Source organism: Microtus oregoni, unplaced genomic scaffold, assembly GCF_018167655.1.
Source record: "Microtus oregoni isolate MIOR12 unplaced genomic scaffold, Mior012 000013F_ref0000133, whole genome shotgun sequence".
NCBI lineage: Eukaryota > Metazoa > Chordata > Mammalia > Rodentia > Cricetidae > Microtus > Microtus oregoni.
The window spans coordinates 42,309,499-42,325,360 of record NW_024543072.1 but is presented as its reverse complement, the minus strand read 5'-3'; the positions used below and the strand labels follow the sequence as shown (position 1 = coordinate 42,325,360).

Below are 15,862 nucleotides of genomic sequence, written 5' to 3'. Positions count from 1 at the left end.
GAGAAGGGCTCGATTTCTGGCAACAACTAGCTGTATTTATTTCCTATATAAGCTGGGCTTATAACTTATGTTTTATTTCAACAGCGGGTCTAAGACTCCATCACCTGGTGGCAGCTGTATGAATCAAATCCATACACAACCGTCACATGCTGTGTTCCTCAAAAGCTCCTAGTTCCTCCAGTGTTAGCCACAAACGCCTAGAGACTGAGAGTTCCTTTGCCAATGTGGGCAGCTACACACAGTATTACAGACATTATGTGGAAATTACTGAACAGGATTAGTAAGCAAGACACAAATTTGATTAAAGTAATGAGCTATCTTCAGTTAAGACATTAAGGCTGGGTGGAGTGCTTGCCCAGCATGCAGAAGGCCATGGGTTTAGTCTCCGGTACAGCACAGAAAAGGAATCGATTCTGCCTTGATAAAGCCCTTTTTTACGTCATCAGAAATTCTCACTAGGGTCCCTCCTCTCTGTAATCCTAGGACGTGGCTATGAAACATGCACACTAGATACGTGATGTAAATACCTAGGTCACAACAGCGATGCTCTCTAGAGGCTTGCCACTTCACTCTTGAGAAAAGCAGATAAAGCTGAAGTGATTTTGGAGACAAAACCGTGACAAAATAACCAGGTAAGACCACCACAGGTGTGGCGGTTCCCGCTGTTACTCTCAAGAGGCAAGGCAAGGGAATTGCAGCCTATCAAGGAGCAGGTGGACTCCATCAATAGTAGAAGGCTGGGGGCTGCTTACAGGAGCAGCAGTAATTCTTGGGACCCTGCCATTCCAAAGAGGTAACAACCTAGATTTAGGTTTTGACTGTACGAAGATTATAAGGCAAGTTTCCTGCCAGGGCTGGCACTCTGCAGCGATCCTATGAGCTAGCCATCTTTCCCATCATACAGAGGAGGAAAACAGCTCTGTCCTGGGTCACTTTGCTGTGCTTGGGTCTCTGAACCCACATGTGGTCCAAGCTTCAGTCACCTCCCAACTGGCTCTCAATCTGGGACAGGAGAAAACCACCCTACCAACAAAGAGGAACAACCCTAAGTAGATGCATTGTGTCTGTTTGTGTGATGGGGCTTGAGAGACAGGATCACTGGTCTTCAACTTCAGCTGGTTGTGTAGCCTGGAATAACCTGGAATTCCAATCCTCTTCTCCTACCTCTCTAGAGCTGGGTTTTTCTTTTTTCTTTTCTTTTTTGAGCAGAGTAAACATAACGTTTATTAAGGAAAGGTGAGAAAGAACTCATGAATGGGAATTCCTCCAAGGAGGGATACCCATAACTAATGTCTTAAAACTATGTCATATAGGTTCAAACTATCACTATCAGTTTTGTTACCACAGCCACATGACTTCAGCTCAGTGGTTCTCAGCCTTTCTAATTCTATGACCCTTTAAAACAGTTCATCACGTTGTGGTGACCCCAACCATAAAATTTCATTGCATGGTGGTTCATGTTTTTAAATCCAGCACTCAGGAGGCAGAGGCAGGTGGATCTCTATGAGTTCAAGGCTAACTTGGTCTACAAAGTAAGTTCCAGGACAGTCAAGGCTACACAGAGAAACCCTGTCTCGAAACAAAAAACAATAAATTATTTTGTTGCTACTTCATAACTGTAATTTTGCTACTGTTACGAAGCATAACCTAAGTATCTGTGCTTTCCAATGGTCGTAGGTGACCCTGGGAAAGAGCTGTTCTGCAACCCAGCGGTCATGACCCACAGGTTGAGAACTGCTCTTTAGCTTCACCCCCTCCCACAAACATGAAATTGGACTTGCCTCAAAATTACTTATACTTTGCAAAACAGATCTTTTTTTGAATGAGCTCTCTTGGCAACAAATAAATAAACACCATCTTTTAAGGTTATATAGACCAAGTGAGTGATTTTCAAGTATATATGACTTGCCCAGGAAGCCTGCAATAGTTCATTTTTAGGCAATAATTTTAGAGTTTCAAAACAAGTTATGTATCCTAAATGAATTAGTTTTATAACAATCTGTTTGCAAATACAGATTATTTCTAGGTTGTACTTTTTTTTTTTTTTTGGCTTTTCAAGCAGGATTTCTTTGTCTAACAGCTCTGGCTGTCCTGGAACTCACTTTGTAGACCAGGCTGGACTCAAACTCAGAGATACATCTGTGTCTGAAGTACTGGGATCAAAGGCCTGCACTAACACCACCCAGTAATATGCTTTGGAGCCTGTCCTGGAACTAGCTCTTGTAGACCAGGCTGGCCTCAAAGTCACAGAGATCCACCTGCCTCTGCCTCCCGAGTGCTGGGATTAAAGGCGTGCGCCACCACTGTCCAGCTTACATTGTACTTTCTTAACCTGACAACATCACCAACTTTTACCCCCAAAATAACAGAAACAGTCATACATTTTTTTCCACTGCCAAATATTGCAGCTACTGACAAGAGCAGCCCCAACCAGGTGTGGTAGCACACACCTTTAATCCCAGCACTGGGAAGGCAGATACCTGAGTTCCAGGATAGCTATGTAGAGAAACCATGTGCAAAACAGAACAACAAAAAGCAAGGTCTTGATGTTTTACTTAAATTTTAACATGAGGCAAATAACATTATCCAGGCAACTTTAATATATTAATCCACCACCTAAAAAAAACAAAACAAAAAACTAAACTTACCCCTCCCCCTCTATCTAGGATTGAGAATAAAAACATCCAATACAGAGGTAGGAAAAGACGAAAACAGACATCTAAATGCAAAGTTGAAATTGCTTATAAAGTGGTTCTCTTGTATGGTCACTTAATGGTCATTTAATTCAAGCTTCGAGGAAATAAATACATCCCTTATTTTGTAGACAGTCTCATTCTGAACTGAGAACAGTTTCCACCCATTGGCACAATAAAGGAACCTGCTTGGAACACACCATTAGCAAGAAGTCTGGGTTTTATTTTCTTTTTAAAGGGTTCATACAGTAATCTGAAGACAAGGGTCCTGCTAAGGCAACCAACAAAGTGGCCACATGGCTGCCAAGCCAATCTTCTTTCAGAGCACCCGCCTCCTCAAGGACTTTTGAAGTTTAAGACAATCTTACAGTTCTAAGTGGTTTGCAGTCCTACACACATGCTGATCACCTAAAATCTTGGTAGGAAACACATCCCTAAGGAAAGGCCTTGTTGGGTGTGGCAGCACATGCTTGTAAACTCCGGCACCTGAGGAGACTGAGGCAGGGGCATATGAGGTCCATCACAGCTTGGGCTGCAGAAAAAGACCTTGTCTCAAAAAGAGTGGGTGAGGGGGGAAGAGCAACCCTGACTGGTTCAACAATTGCAAACTTCAATACTGCTACAGAGTAACACTCTTTTCTGAAAATGCGCACACAGCACTTCCCAGAATGGGGCACCCTGAAATCCCATCCCCTTGCTGCAGAAGACTTAGTTTATGAGCAACTTTCAGACCATTTCTGTTCTCTCATTACATTCAAAATGCAATTACACATAGAAGAGACTTAGTTTATCCAGTAGTGGCGCACGCCTTTAATCCCAACACTTGGGAGACAGAGGCAGGTGGATCTCTGCGAGTTCAAATCCAGCCTGGTCTACAGAGTGAGTTCCAGGACAGCAAGAGCTGTTACGCAGAAAAACGCTGTCTCAAAACACAAAACAAAACAAAATAAGAAAGAAAAATTGAGAGAGTGACTGGCTCACTTCACTCTTTAAGACACAGGCCAGAACTTAGTAGGCTCCATTCACAGCGTATGATTCAGGGGGTAATGACTCTGGGACAATACTGACCACTCGTTTGGGAACAGAAAGAAACTGAGTCTGCTGAAGGTAGAGCTGAATTCAGAGCCAGCCTCTGAACACAGCAGGTGCAGAAGCAGGAGACATACACGTGGCCCACATCAAGAGTGATCATCAAGGAACTCTCCATCATCTTTTTGTGAGACTCAAAATGATTTTTAAAACCACTCTGAAAACACTTCACAAAACTGTACAGAGAGTTGCCAGGATACCAGCAAAGACTCAAACGGCTGTGCCGTGAACAATCCATGTGCTAGCACCTTCTAAGGCTCATTTCTTTGGGCAGGAGGCTGAACTGCAGTTCTGTGACACGCCTTCCAATGTGCAGTCCTCACACACAATACCCATGCACACAAGCACAGTGGGTCCTTCCGCTACACCAGGAATGGGCACTGCAGAACGTGGAAATGTCACATAACGAGTACATGTCCTTACAAATGATCATACAGCAATTTATTTAATCTAAAAATATACTGTTAAAGTATAATGATGGGACAGATGCTTCAGAAGCCAGCTTCTGGATCCTTAGTAGACATTTAGTATTAATAGAGAGATTAATACTTCCATTATGGACTCACTAGTCTATACAACAAGGAAAGTTCCTAGTTATTAGACAAGAAAGCAACTGTACCAAAAGAATACTTCTAAACAACTTAACAGTTAAAGAAAAATCTTTAGGCATGGTGGTATCTTCTTCGATCCTAGCACTTGGGAGCAGGAGGACAGGGATTCAAGGTCAGCTAGACTACAGAGTAAGTTCAAGACCAGCCTGGGCTACATAGCAAGTTCAAGACTAACCTGGGCTATATAGCAAGACCTTACCTCTAAAAAGAAAGAAAGAAAAAAAACAACATCAATAAAATCTCCTACAAAACTTCTGAAAGCATAAATAAAACACATGGCCAGGTCATTGAATCTGTTTTAAAATGACTTCTCAAGTTTTGAAAGGAAATATATTTTCCCTTCATACTTTGGACCCTTAAATTTGTACCAGCATTGAAGGTGAAAGACTGCTAATTTTTTCAAAAACAAAATCAAAGTTTATACAGAAAAAAAAAAAAAGAGTAGACCAGAACTTTCAGAAAAATACAACATGGGGGCTGGGGTGTGGCTCAGTGTGCTGCCCTGGGCAAGGCCCTGGATTCTATTCCCAGCACAGAGACAAAGCAAAGTCAAAGGCAACAAAAGATGTGAGCAGAAAGCATATCAAGATTATCTTTGGGAAATAGGTGTTTTCTCTCTTTCTATTAGAAATAACATTTATTTCTTCCCAATTGCACAGTTAACTAGCTGACCTCCTAATAGTGTGCATGATAGAAAAAAAAAACCTTCAAAGCCAGAGGCACTGAAATGATTTCTTCCTAAGTGTTTTTGGCTAATTCATGGCCAAGATGTGTTTAGTCTCTGGTTGGACAGAATCAAGGAAATAAACAGAAAAAACTACCAAAGCCTGAGCTGACATAACCCCGCACGACCTCAGCTATTGGTCCTCCATCTCCCCAAAAGGAAACAAACCGAAAAAAACCACGAAGTGACTCAAGGCCAGTTTCAGGTCAGTCATCAGGAGAGGCTGGAGCGGTCCAAACAACGTGGAAAGAAATATGCAGTGACCGCTGACGACGACGGGCCGGGGAGCAGGAAGAATATCCATTCCTCGCTGGCAAGAACGGAGGCAGAGTCCAGGCTTCTAAAACACGTACCGACAAGTCCAGGAACGCGGCCGGACATAATCCAGAAATGTGGGCTAAAATGGGAGAAGCAACAGCAGAATGGTTCACTTATGACCACAGTTCATGTGAACGAGGTCTGGGGCAGGTGACAGCTGGATGCTACACATTGACCTCTTTAAACTGCCCCCGCACTTCACTGCCCTTTAAGGGTTGAGAAGCTCCCTGTTTCAAAAGATGTTGAGATGTTTTCTATCAATGGCGCCAATTAATTCAACTGAGAATTTCTGTAAAGAGTCCACTCCACTCCATAGACCATGGATCATATGGTAAGGAGGCACCGTGTCTCATAACATCCTGATACCTTATTTTAGCAAAATTCAGTTTCAGTTTAAAATCTATCACTAGGGCTAGAGAGATGGCTCAGTGGTTAAGAGCATTGCCTGCTCTTCCAAAGGTCCTGAGTTCAATTCCCAGCAACCACATGGTGGCTCACAGCCATCTGTAAAGAGATCTGGCGCCCTCTTCTGGCCTGCAGGCATACAGAACATTGTATACATAATAAATAAATAAATAAATATTTTAAAAAAAATAAATAAAATCTATCACTAGAGGTAGGATTAGGATAATAAAGCATGAGCATATGACTAAAACATGGGGTCTTAAATTAGTGATCCACTTCAATATCAAGTACTTTACAAGTTCCAAACAGGGAAGATGGAACAAGAGTTCATAGTTTCCATGGCAAGTACAGCATCCAAACTGAATCTCAGTAGAGGAATAAAATCTGACCTGTGGGACCTGAGTGTAAAGTATAAAGAACAGCATGACAGGGCAGAGGCCTCAACAGGAAGTGAGGAGGAAGAATAGGGCTGTGTGACAGAAGACAGCATATGCAGAGGTGCATGGAAGACTCTTAACTCGGTGTGGGTATCTGCGCTCAGTTACGGTTCCTGGGAGAAATACCCAGGAAAGACATATCAAGAGGGAATCTCAGCCACATGCAAATAGAGTTAGTCACCTATAGGCTAAAAAACAAAACCTGAACTAACTATAGGGAAAAGAATGAAGAGATTGGTAAAATCAAAGGAAATCCAGTCCCAGACATCAGTGTTGTCTGACATTCTTTAGAAGAGCTTATAACTTTTGGAGGGACAGAGATAAAAAAATATCCCTGTTTCAGATGAAGGATGCATGTGTCCTTGGGAAAAGTCTGGAGATACAAAATCACAGCGAGGTAAAGAAAGAAGAAAATGAAGAACCAGGGAGCTAAATGAGGAAAGGCAAAGGAATGAGCTGTTCAAGGGAACAGTCAGACTGGGAGGTAATTGATGGAGGAAGGTCATTGGCTAATAAAGGAACTGCCTTGGCCCATTTTATTGGTTAGAAGATAGGTGGGAGGAGTAAACAGAACAGGATACTGGGAGGAAGAGGAAGTGAGCTCAGAGACTCAGCAGCTCTCCTCTTGGGAGCAGACGCCTGAGAGAGACGCCATGCCCCGCTCCCGGCATGAAGCTCCGACCCAGGATGGACTAGGCTAGAATCTTCCCGGTAAGACCGGTTCTCACAGATTATTAGAGATGGGTTGATCGGGATGTGAGAATTAGCCTGTAAGTGCTAGAGCTAAAGGGCCAAGCAATGCTTAAAAGAATACAGTGTTTGTGTAATTATTTTGGGGCATAAGCTAGCCGAGCAGGCAGCTGGGGTGTTGGGGACGCAGCCCCGCCGCCGCCCCTATTACTACAGGTAATGGATGCTCATGTTCTGCCTCCCTCCTTTCGACTCAGCCTCATGCTCTCCACTACCACACACCCTTTGTAGTATGTGCCCCTTACATCAGGGGATAACTAATACCACCCCCTTACATCAAGGGTGACTAATACCACCCCCTCTTGCATCAGGGGATAACTAATACCACCCCCTTACATCAGGGGTGACTAATACCACACCCCCTTACATCAGGAGTAACTAATACCACTCCCCAGCCCCATCCCCCTTACATCAGGGGTGACATCCAAGCTGGACAAGCAACTCACATTCTTCAGAGGACAGTGCTGGCGGGCATACCATTCTTGAGAATAGAAGCACAGAATGACTCCATGGCCCAGGAAAAGAGAAGCCCATACCATAATGTTCCAGATCGGCCTTTTGCGGCTGTCGTTGACAATGAAGTTAAAAGCCACTGAAGTTAGAAAGAGAAAATACAGTTATCAAAACAGTCCACCAGGGATTAGGGCTCAGATACAGACCTGCGGCTGACTGCCAGCAGTGAGTACCAATCATTCATAGGCATCTTTCATCCTGCTCACTTACTCTACAAGTAAATGATGCTCAACTAAGAACACATGAAAAATACATTTCATGGAGTTTTTTGGTTTGTTTTTTTTTTTTGAGACAGAGTTTCTCTATAGCTTTAGAGCCTGTTCTGGATCTTGTTCTGTAGATCAAGTTGGCCTCAAACTCACAAAGATCTGCTTGTCTCTGCCTCCCAAGTGCTGGGATTAAAGGTGTGTACCACCAATGCTGGCCTCATGCCAGGAATCTTAAGGATTCCACTCCAGACACTCAAACATGAAACTGTTTTCAGGAGTTGCACAGTGACAGTGTTTGTGATTGGTCCCCAACAGGCCACCTATTTCGCACCCTCCCTCCAGTGTGTAAACACCTGCAGACACAACTGCACTGAATTACTCCATCAGTGTTCTGACCCTGGCTAACAGGCTGCCTAGCTTCTCTAAAGTGACGTCATAGTTTCCTTCCCATTTCGCTGTCTCTGTTAGTGCAGCAGCCAGTACCCACAGCGGGCCACATCACTCACTTCCAAAGAACATGAAGAGGACAAAGAGCACTGGGTAGAAATAGCTCAAGCAGACAGCAAGGGCGTATTCATGCACGACCGCAGACAAGGCGAAGACAGCCAACATGGCGGCAGACTTGAACCTCTTCGAGAAAAACTAAGGTACAAAGAAAATATCCAAGAGTTAGTAACTTCAAAAATAAACAGTAAGCATGAACGATAAGAGATGATTACCACGCACTAAAGGCACCTACTTAGTTATATTTGAATTTCTAAGCCTATACCTTAGGTTAATCCAAATCTATTAAAAATAATTACAAAAACATGCTCAATGTTCTAGTTTGGATATGAAGTGTTGCCTAAAGGCTCATGAGTTGAGGGCCTGGTCTCCAGGTTGTGATGCTATTCTGAAAAGCTCGAGAAACACTGTTGAGCCAGGTTCGTGTACTGCAGGCTAGTCTTGAACTCTTGATCATTTTGCCTCCACCTTCCAAGTGCTCACGTGACCATACCAGGTTCAAATTTCATCTGTCAGACGGACACTGTATAAAACACTGGGCAAGCACCCCTTCCAGAACGAAGATTTAAAAAAAAAAAAAAAAAAAAGACTTGCCTCAGCCCAACATGGGACTTCAATATGAGTGAGTGAGAGAACTCAGTCTGACACATGCCTGTTTCCTTAGCCATCAGTCACTGAGGCAGATGACACACTCTTGCTTAACAATGAATGAGAATTGCTTCAGAGTCAGTGTTAACGAGAAGTACAAGCTATACTTAGTTACTCTGAGTACATTATGCTCCAAAACACGGCTTATATAATAGTCTCTGGTTGAAGGGATAAAATTCACAGTAGCTCTCTACTTTTAACAAACAAATCCAAGTGAAAGTGGGTGTGGTGGGCTGAGGAGAGGGGATATTTGCTGGTCTACAAAGGGAGAAGGGGGGCACAGGTGAGGAGTAAGAGAATGCCATTGGGGGTGAGGGAGGGGGGTTAGCTAGAAGATTATTTGTGGACAATGAGATTCCGAAAGGTCCTTGGTAGGCGGATCACTTCAGTTCCTACACAGATTACCTTTTTTTTTTTTCTTTTTCTTTTCTTTCTGGTTTTTTGAGACAGGGTTTCTCTTTGGCTTTGGAGCCTGTCCTGGAACTAGCTCTAGTAGACCAGGCTGGCCTTGAACTCACAGAGATCCACCTGCGGCCTGCCTCTACCTCTGGAGTGCTGGGATTAAAGGCATGCACCACTACCTCCAGGCTTCCTACACAGATTTCTAAGAATTGTAACTCTGTAGCCAGGTAGCGAAGTCCAGAGAAAAGCATGATGTTGTCCTAGTGATATACATAACAGTTTCCGTGCTCAGTAACATTCACAGAACATAGGTTCTTCTTTGTGGAAACTTTAAGAAAATGGAAAAGAAATTATGACACCTTCTTCAGTGGCGATTAAACACATCTTTTCCCAATTGTGCAACACTATTTAAACACAATTCTTTCATGCTTGCTTGGCTAGCTTTTCCACTTTGTTTTGAGAGAGGGTCTTACTGTGTAGCCCTTAGGATGTAGACCAGTGCTGCGAGGCAATGGTCTTGTATTGTTTTTAATAAAATGCTGATTGGCCAGTAGCCAGGCAGGAAGTATAGGCAGGGTGACCAGAATAGGAGAATTCTGGGAAGAGGAAAGGTTCAGTATGCTGTCATCACAGAGGAAGCAAGATGTGAACACCTCCCTGATAAAAGGTACCAAGCCATGTGGCTAACAGACAAGAATTATGAGCTAATGTAAGTTACAAGAGTAATTAAGAAGCCTGAGCTAATAGGCCAATCAGTTTATAATTAATGTAGACTTCTGTGTGTTCCTTTGAGACTGAAAGGCTACAGGACCAGGTGGGACAGAAAACTCAGTCAACAGACCAGCCTGGCCTTGAACTCAGAGAGAGATCCAGCTGCCTCTGCCTCCCAAGTGCTGGGAGGTGTGTGCCACCATGCTGGACTTTTTCATAAAGATTAACTTCTTGTATTTTTATGTGTATATGCATAGGCCACATGCATGCAGATAATGCAGAGGCCAGAGGAAGTTATCCAATCCCCTGGAACTGCAGTTGCATGTGGTTTTAAGTTGCCCAGTGTGGGTTCTGTTCCCTGCAAGAGCAGCAAGCACTCACAGCAACCACTGAGCCATCTCTCCAGGCCCCTCAGAACCCCCACTTCTTACATAACATCAACGAGGTCTTGCTGTTTACCCAGAGCAGGTCCTTGTATGCATAGTAGTAGAGCCAGTCGTGGACCACCACGTTCCAGGTCCTGTAGTAGTTGGAGTATGACGTAGAGTTCCACCAGTCCTGAGAGAAAAGGAAAGGTATGAAGTCACACACACAGCTAATGCCCTGGCCATTTCCAAAGAGTATTGCCTGACAAAATGCCTGAAGGTCGTCATTATGATAAAAGTGTTAGCCCACACACTGATGCTAGAATCTCAAAAGGCATTTGAGCAGTTAGTAGTCAATACTAATGTATGTTAGAGCTAAACATGGCTTAAGACTCTGAGGGCATTTTGTCTCATTATCAAGTATGTTATGATGGAATACATAACACACACCATTTATATCTAATGTTTGCCTCCGCAGCCATCAGTAAACTTCCTCTCTACCTTGTTAAACATAAGAGAACTGAGCACGCATGTGAACAGGCTGACTGGGACCAGGAAACGTTTAATTATGAAGGGAGTGAGGTGGTGGTTTCTAATGTCCCTTTGTATTTCTTGCTCCCAATTTGAAGGTAAGACATTAATAGAATCAGACATCCAAATCTGCCATCCACATTTATTGTCTTTGAGAAAGGAGTGGTGGAGATGAAGTCAGAACGTGACATGGCCAGCTTTAGAAGTCTAATACCATTTGAAGCAGAAATAACATCTTTGGAAATGAAGGAAGCCATTTATTTCCCTTGGGAACCACTCAGCAGTTTTAAATGGGCTAACCTGCTGAGGCCACTTCATAAAATCCAGCAGCCATTTAAAAGGCCCAGTGAGGAGATGGCATAACGCCCTACCGCAATCACCAGTACTCACAGGAGCCAACAGAGGCCATATGTTCTTTGTGGGGTTGGGAAGAAGAAAGGCCAAGACAAGCTTTTACTCTACTATAGCCCAGGCTGGCCTGGGATTTGTGGTAATCCTCCTGCTTCAGCCTCCTGAGTGCTGAGTTGATGAGTATGTAACAGCAATCACTTGCTATCCAGAGGGAACAGGTGTCAGTAGGTTACTCTAACTATACATGTATCAGAATTTCAGACTTAACATTGGGGAGACTAGGAGAACAAAATTATCTCATGAAATTTGTGTCAAAAAGCTGGTAATACTGTCAACAAAGCTCAAGACTTAGCAATATGGAAATAAACGGAACGTGACAGCAGGCAGGCTAGCTCAGGAGGCCAAGCCTGGCAGCACGACTCAAACACACATGCATTCGTGGTTCATGTGTGCCCTGACCCCCAATCCCAATAATTTCTTTTTCTAATTGATTAGAAATGCCAAGAATGGTGGTGCATGCCATTAATCCCAATACTCAGGAGGCAGAGGCAGAGGCAGAGGCACAGATCTCTATGAGTTCAAGGTCAGCCTGGTCTACACAGTGACTTCCAGGACAGTCACAGCTACACAGAGGAATCCTGTTTTAAATACAGATATTAGAGAGAAAACATAACATGAGAAGATGAGAGCAAGTATATAATACCTTATAAAACATCCTGTCACCAAAGCGTAACATCTCAGCAAAGGCATTGAGCCAGCAGTGCAAAAAGGCAAAAAACGTAAGGAACAGCATCAGCACCCCTGAAAACAAGAGCGACAATCTGAAGAGTCTTCTGAACAGCTTACAGCCAGCCATCATGAACAACACACCAGTGTATTTTTACCTGGGATGCTGCCACAAAGCCTGCTGGTATCCAGGTCACCCACTCCAGAGGTGATATAGTAGTACACTTTGGAAAGCTAGGGGTTCTGTTGTTTTACTTTTTAAAAATGATAATTTATTTCTATGTTATTTTGACAGAAAATAGGTGATTCCAGCCTATTTTAAAGAAATGCCTGGACATATAGCTGAACTTGGTACCCAAGACCTTTTAACTCTCCCTGGGTGCAAACACCACCTACAACAGGACTTCTGACATTCCAAGATATCCCAGGCCTTTCTATCTGTCCTTCTGTCCAAAATCCTTCCCAGGCCTTTCTATCTGTCCTTCTGTCCAAACATCCTTCCCAGGTCTTTTTATCTGTCCTTCTGTCCAAACATCCTTCCCAGGTCTTTCTATCTGTCCTTCTGTCAAAAATCCTTCCCATCACTTTTCTTCAGACAGTATTTTTTTTTTTTATTCTCCAGCATATTTCCAGTGCCCAATGCTGAAAGTCATCTCTAACACGAGAAACAAAGCCCCCAGACTGTTCTATGTACATGGTACTTTCACACAGTACTGGGAAATACTCATTGCATGCCCACCTATTTCATTCAAAAAAGATTCATACAGTGTTTGCTGGACAAGACAGGATAAACTAAAAGTGGCTTTAAAATATGATCCTTGGGGCTGGAAAGATCTCAGTGGTTAAGAGCAGAGACTGCTCTTCCAGAGGTTCCTGAACCCATGTGGTAGCTCACTACTGTCTGCGACTCCAGTCTCAGGGAATTCGATACCCTCTTCTGGTCTCCAAAGCTACTGCAAGCACATGGTACTCATACATTCAGACAAAACTAACATGCAAAAAATAAAAATACATAAATAATCTTAAAATACGATCCTTAATCTCAAGGAGTTTGCAGTCAAGTGAGGTAAGTTTGTGTGTGTGTGTGTGTGTGTGTGTGTGTGTGTGTGTGTGTGTGTGTGTATCCTTGTCTAGGGACATCTAAAAGACAGGAAAGGGAGATGGTGACATCAGTAGTAAGCAGAGACCAGGCTAAGTCAAAGAAGCTCTGAAGCGCAAGCTCCCTGAAGTACAGAGTTTGTGTGTCGATAGCTGAGTCCTCGGCACTGGCACAGTGGGAACCTGCATGTTACCAGAAAAAAGTACATGGAGCGAATGAAACAAAGAGACAAGGCGTGATGAAAAGAAGAAAGATAAGAAAGTGGCCAACTGAGACTTCAAAATGTGGCCAGTGCAACCTGTGTCTCCTAGAGGTCAGTCTGGAAAACAGCTAAACCACCTATCAAGAGGTTACTGGCGACTTTAGGTTTGGGCATTTGGTGGCCAGGTGAGAGTAGAGATTATAGAGAACCAAAGAGAAGAGGAAACACATAAATGTGGACATAACACTGCCGGAGGAAGCAGACTGAAGTGAGAAGAGAAAGCAGGAGGGCTTTTCACTTCTGGAGCAGATGAAGAAGTGGTGGGAGGGTTTATTGGAGCTAAGTTCACAGGAAAAAGCAGGGAACTGAAGGTACCTAGAGGGCAGCTTCCTGCTGTCTTCCTGACTATATATGTGGATGGACAAATTAAGGAGCGCCCAGGTTACCTGGCAAGATGGAGTTAAATACACACAGGACCAGAACACGAGCGCTGAAGGGCTCCTGTTTAATATTCCGGAACAATGGGGCGCAGAGTCTCTCAAAGATGTAGTATACATAAAACAGGCAGCCAAAAACCTGGAACACAACAAAGAAAACAATGACGGCTTCATAAAAAGAAGGAGGACATGTCTTCCTCCAAAGGAAATACACATACAACTAATGCTTACACATATTTCATTAAACCCCAGTATATAGAGGATAGCCCCACTCCTTCAGAGAGATACTCAAGCCTCATTTCCACCATGACTTTTCCTAATAATTTACTAAATTACTTCTTTTTAGATCACATCTTGCTATGTAGCTCAAGCTGGATTCAAACTCAACAATCCTTCTGCCTCAGCATCCTGAGTACTGAGTTTATAGACACATGTTACCACACCTGACCCAAATCGCATTTTTAGAAGACTATGAAGAACCTGTTTATGGGGGGCTGGAGAGATGGCTCAGAGGGTAAGGGCACTAGCTGCTCTTCCAGAGGTCCCGAGTTCGATTCCCAGCAACCACATGGTGGCTCACAACCATCTGTAATGAGACCTTCCTTGCCAGCAGTACATTGTATGCTTAATAAATAAACCTTTAAAAAAATGTGTAAAATGTATCCTTTAAAAAAAAAAAAAGAACCTGTTTATGAAGTCTGCAATAAAATAACTCATTTTACAGCTGAGTATTTGGCTTAAATAGAATTTAAAATGGTAGTTTCTGGGATTTATGGTTCTCAAAATGAGTGAGGAAGAAATGGGGGGTTCAAAGCAAACCCCCATGCATACAACACCACCCAGAAAAGGGAAAAGGAAATCTATCTAGGTTCTTACTAAAATAACCAAACAAAATTACCTTAATTTAAATACTCTCCTTTAATGGGCAAAGCACACACATTGCCTGCATTGGGATAGCTTGAAAGGTTTAGCCTTAACAGAGCACATTCCTGAAGTGCTTATGACATGCTTTGCCACCTTTAGGTTTTGGAGACAGGTAGTCACTATAGTCAAGTCCTGGTTGATTACAGAATTCAAAACTCCTCCTCCAAGTATTAAGGTCAAATGCATGAGTCACTACCCCTGGCTCAACATTTTAAATAGATTTTTTTATTTTTATTTATTTATTTTTAAAAAAAGGGTCAGCCATAATGACCACGCCTTTAATCCAGCACTTGGGAGGCAAAAGCCGGGAGACCTCTGTGAATTCGAGGTCAGCCTGGTCTATACAGAGTGTTCCAGGACAGTCAGAGCTACATAATAGAGAAATCCCATCTCAAAAAGATTTATGGGACTGAACAGATAGCTCAGCAGTTAAGAGCACTGGCTGCTCTTCCAGGACCCAGGTTCAATCCCCAGCACCCACATGGCAGCTCACACTTGTCTGTAACTCCAGTGTCAAGATTTCTGACACCCTCACACAGATATACATGTAGACAAAACAACAATGACCATAAAATAAAGCATATACTTTTTTAAAAGGCCCATTTTTAATAAATAAAAATCATAAAAAATAAAATGTACCAATCATCATGTTAAGCAGTTCTTAAAAAGTTACCTGCAAAAACTGTGTAGCAACGTAACCCCATCTTACAGTAGGGGTCCTGAAAAGAAGAAAACCGGGTTCTCTGTAATAAGCAATGAACTATTTCTATTCTGCCCTTTATCTACAATGTAAATAACCTAACGATGTTTTTCTACACAGAATCATTTATGGAATAATGGAATAGCTTAGCAGGACAGTGTGAGCTTAACAGGCCACAAAGCCTTGAATTTGATCTCCAACCCCCCACCACCAAAAACTTAACACCAAAACCATAACAAAATTACATAATTCTATCAAGAATTAGAACCAGCCGCTAGAATGACCAATGAAGGCATTCAGTACTCTCTATAGCCCTGTATGAACTGCCCTCCTCCAAAGCTGTCCCTTCACTTGGAGCACCCCTGGGCTCCCGCACATCTCCCCCAAGGTTACCTCGGATAGCTGTCGCGGTAAATAAGTGTAGGAGCAAACAGGAAGTACAGGTACTGGTTGACTGTGGGTACTGGAACTGTGCCTAAAAAAGGATTACAAGATCTTTGACTTCTCCCAGCA

The 15,862-nt window shown here is 43.1% G+C and overlaps 1 protein-coding gene across 2 annotated transcripts in view; it reads right to left on the bottom strand.

Moving 5' to 3' along the window:
- Positions 1-2,536: 2,536 nt before the first annotated feature.
- Positions 2,537-15,862, bottom strand: part of Soat1 (sterol O-acyltransferase 1) — a 60,888-nt gene continuing 47,562 nt past the window's right edge. For both annotated transcript variants that reach the window (XM_041662653.1, XM_041662654.1), the window contains 8 exons: positions 15,743-15,824; positions 15,323-15,368; positions 13,735-13,864; positions 11,965-12,062; positions 10,474-10,572; positions 8,256-8,391; positions 7,474-7,619; positions 2,537-5,514 (listed from right to left, as the gene is read on the bottom strand). In XM_041662653.1, the coding sequence (XP_041518587.1) occupies positions 5,458-5,514; positions 7,474-7,619; positions 8,256-8,391; positions 10,474-10,572; positions 11,965-12,062; positions 13,735-13,864; positions 15,323-15,368; positions 15,743-15,824 (794 nt within the window). In that variant the 3' untranslated portion in view covers positions 2,537-5,457. The remainder of the gene's footprint in view (positions 5,515-7,473; positions 7,620-8,255; positions 8,392-10,473; positions 10,573-11,964; positions 12,063-13,734; positions 13,865-15,322; positions 15,369-15,742; positions 15,825-15,862) is intronic.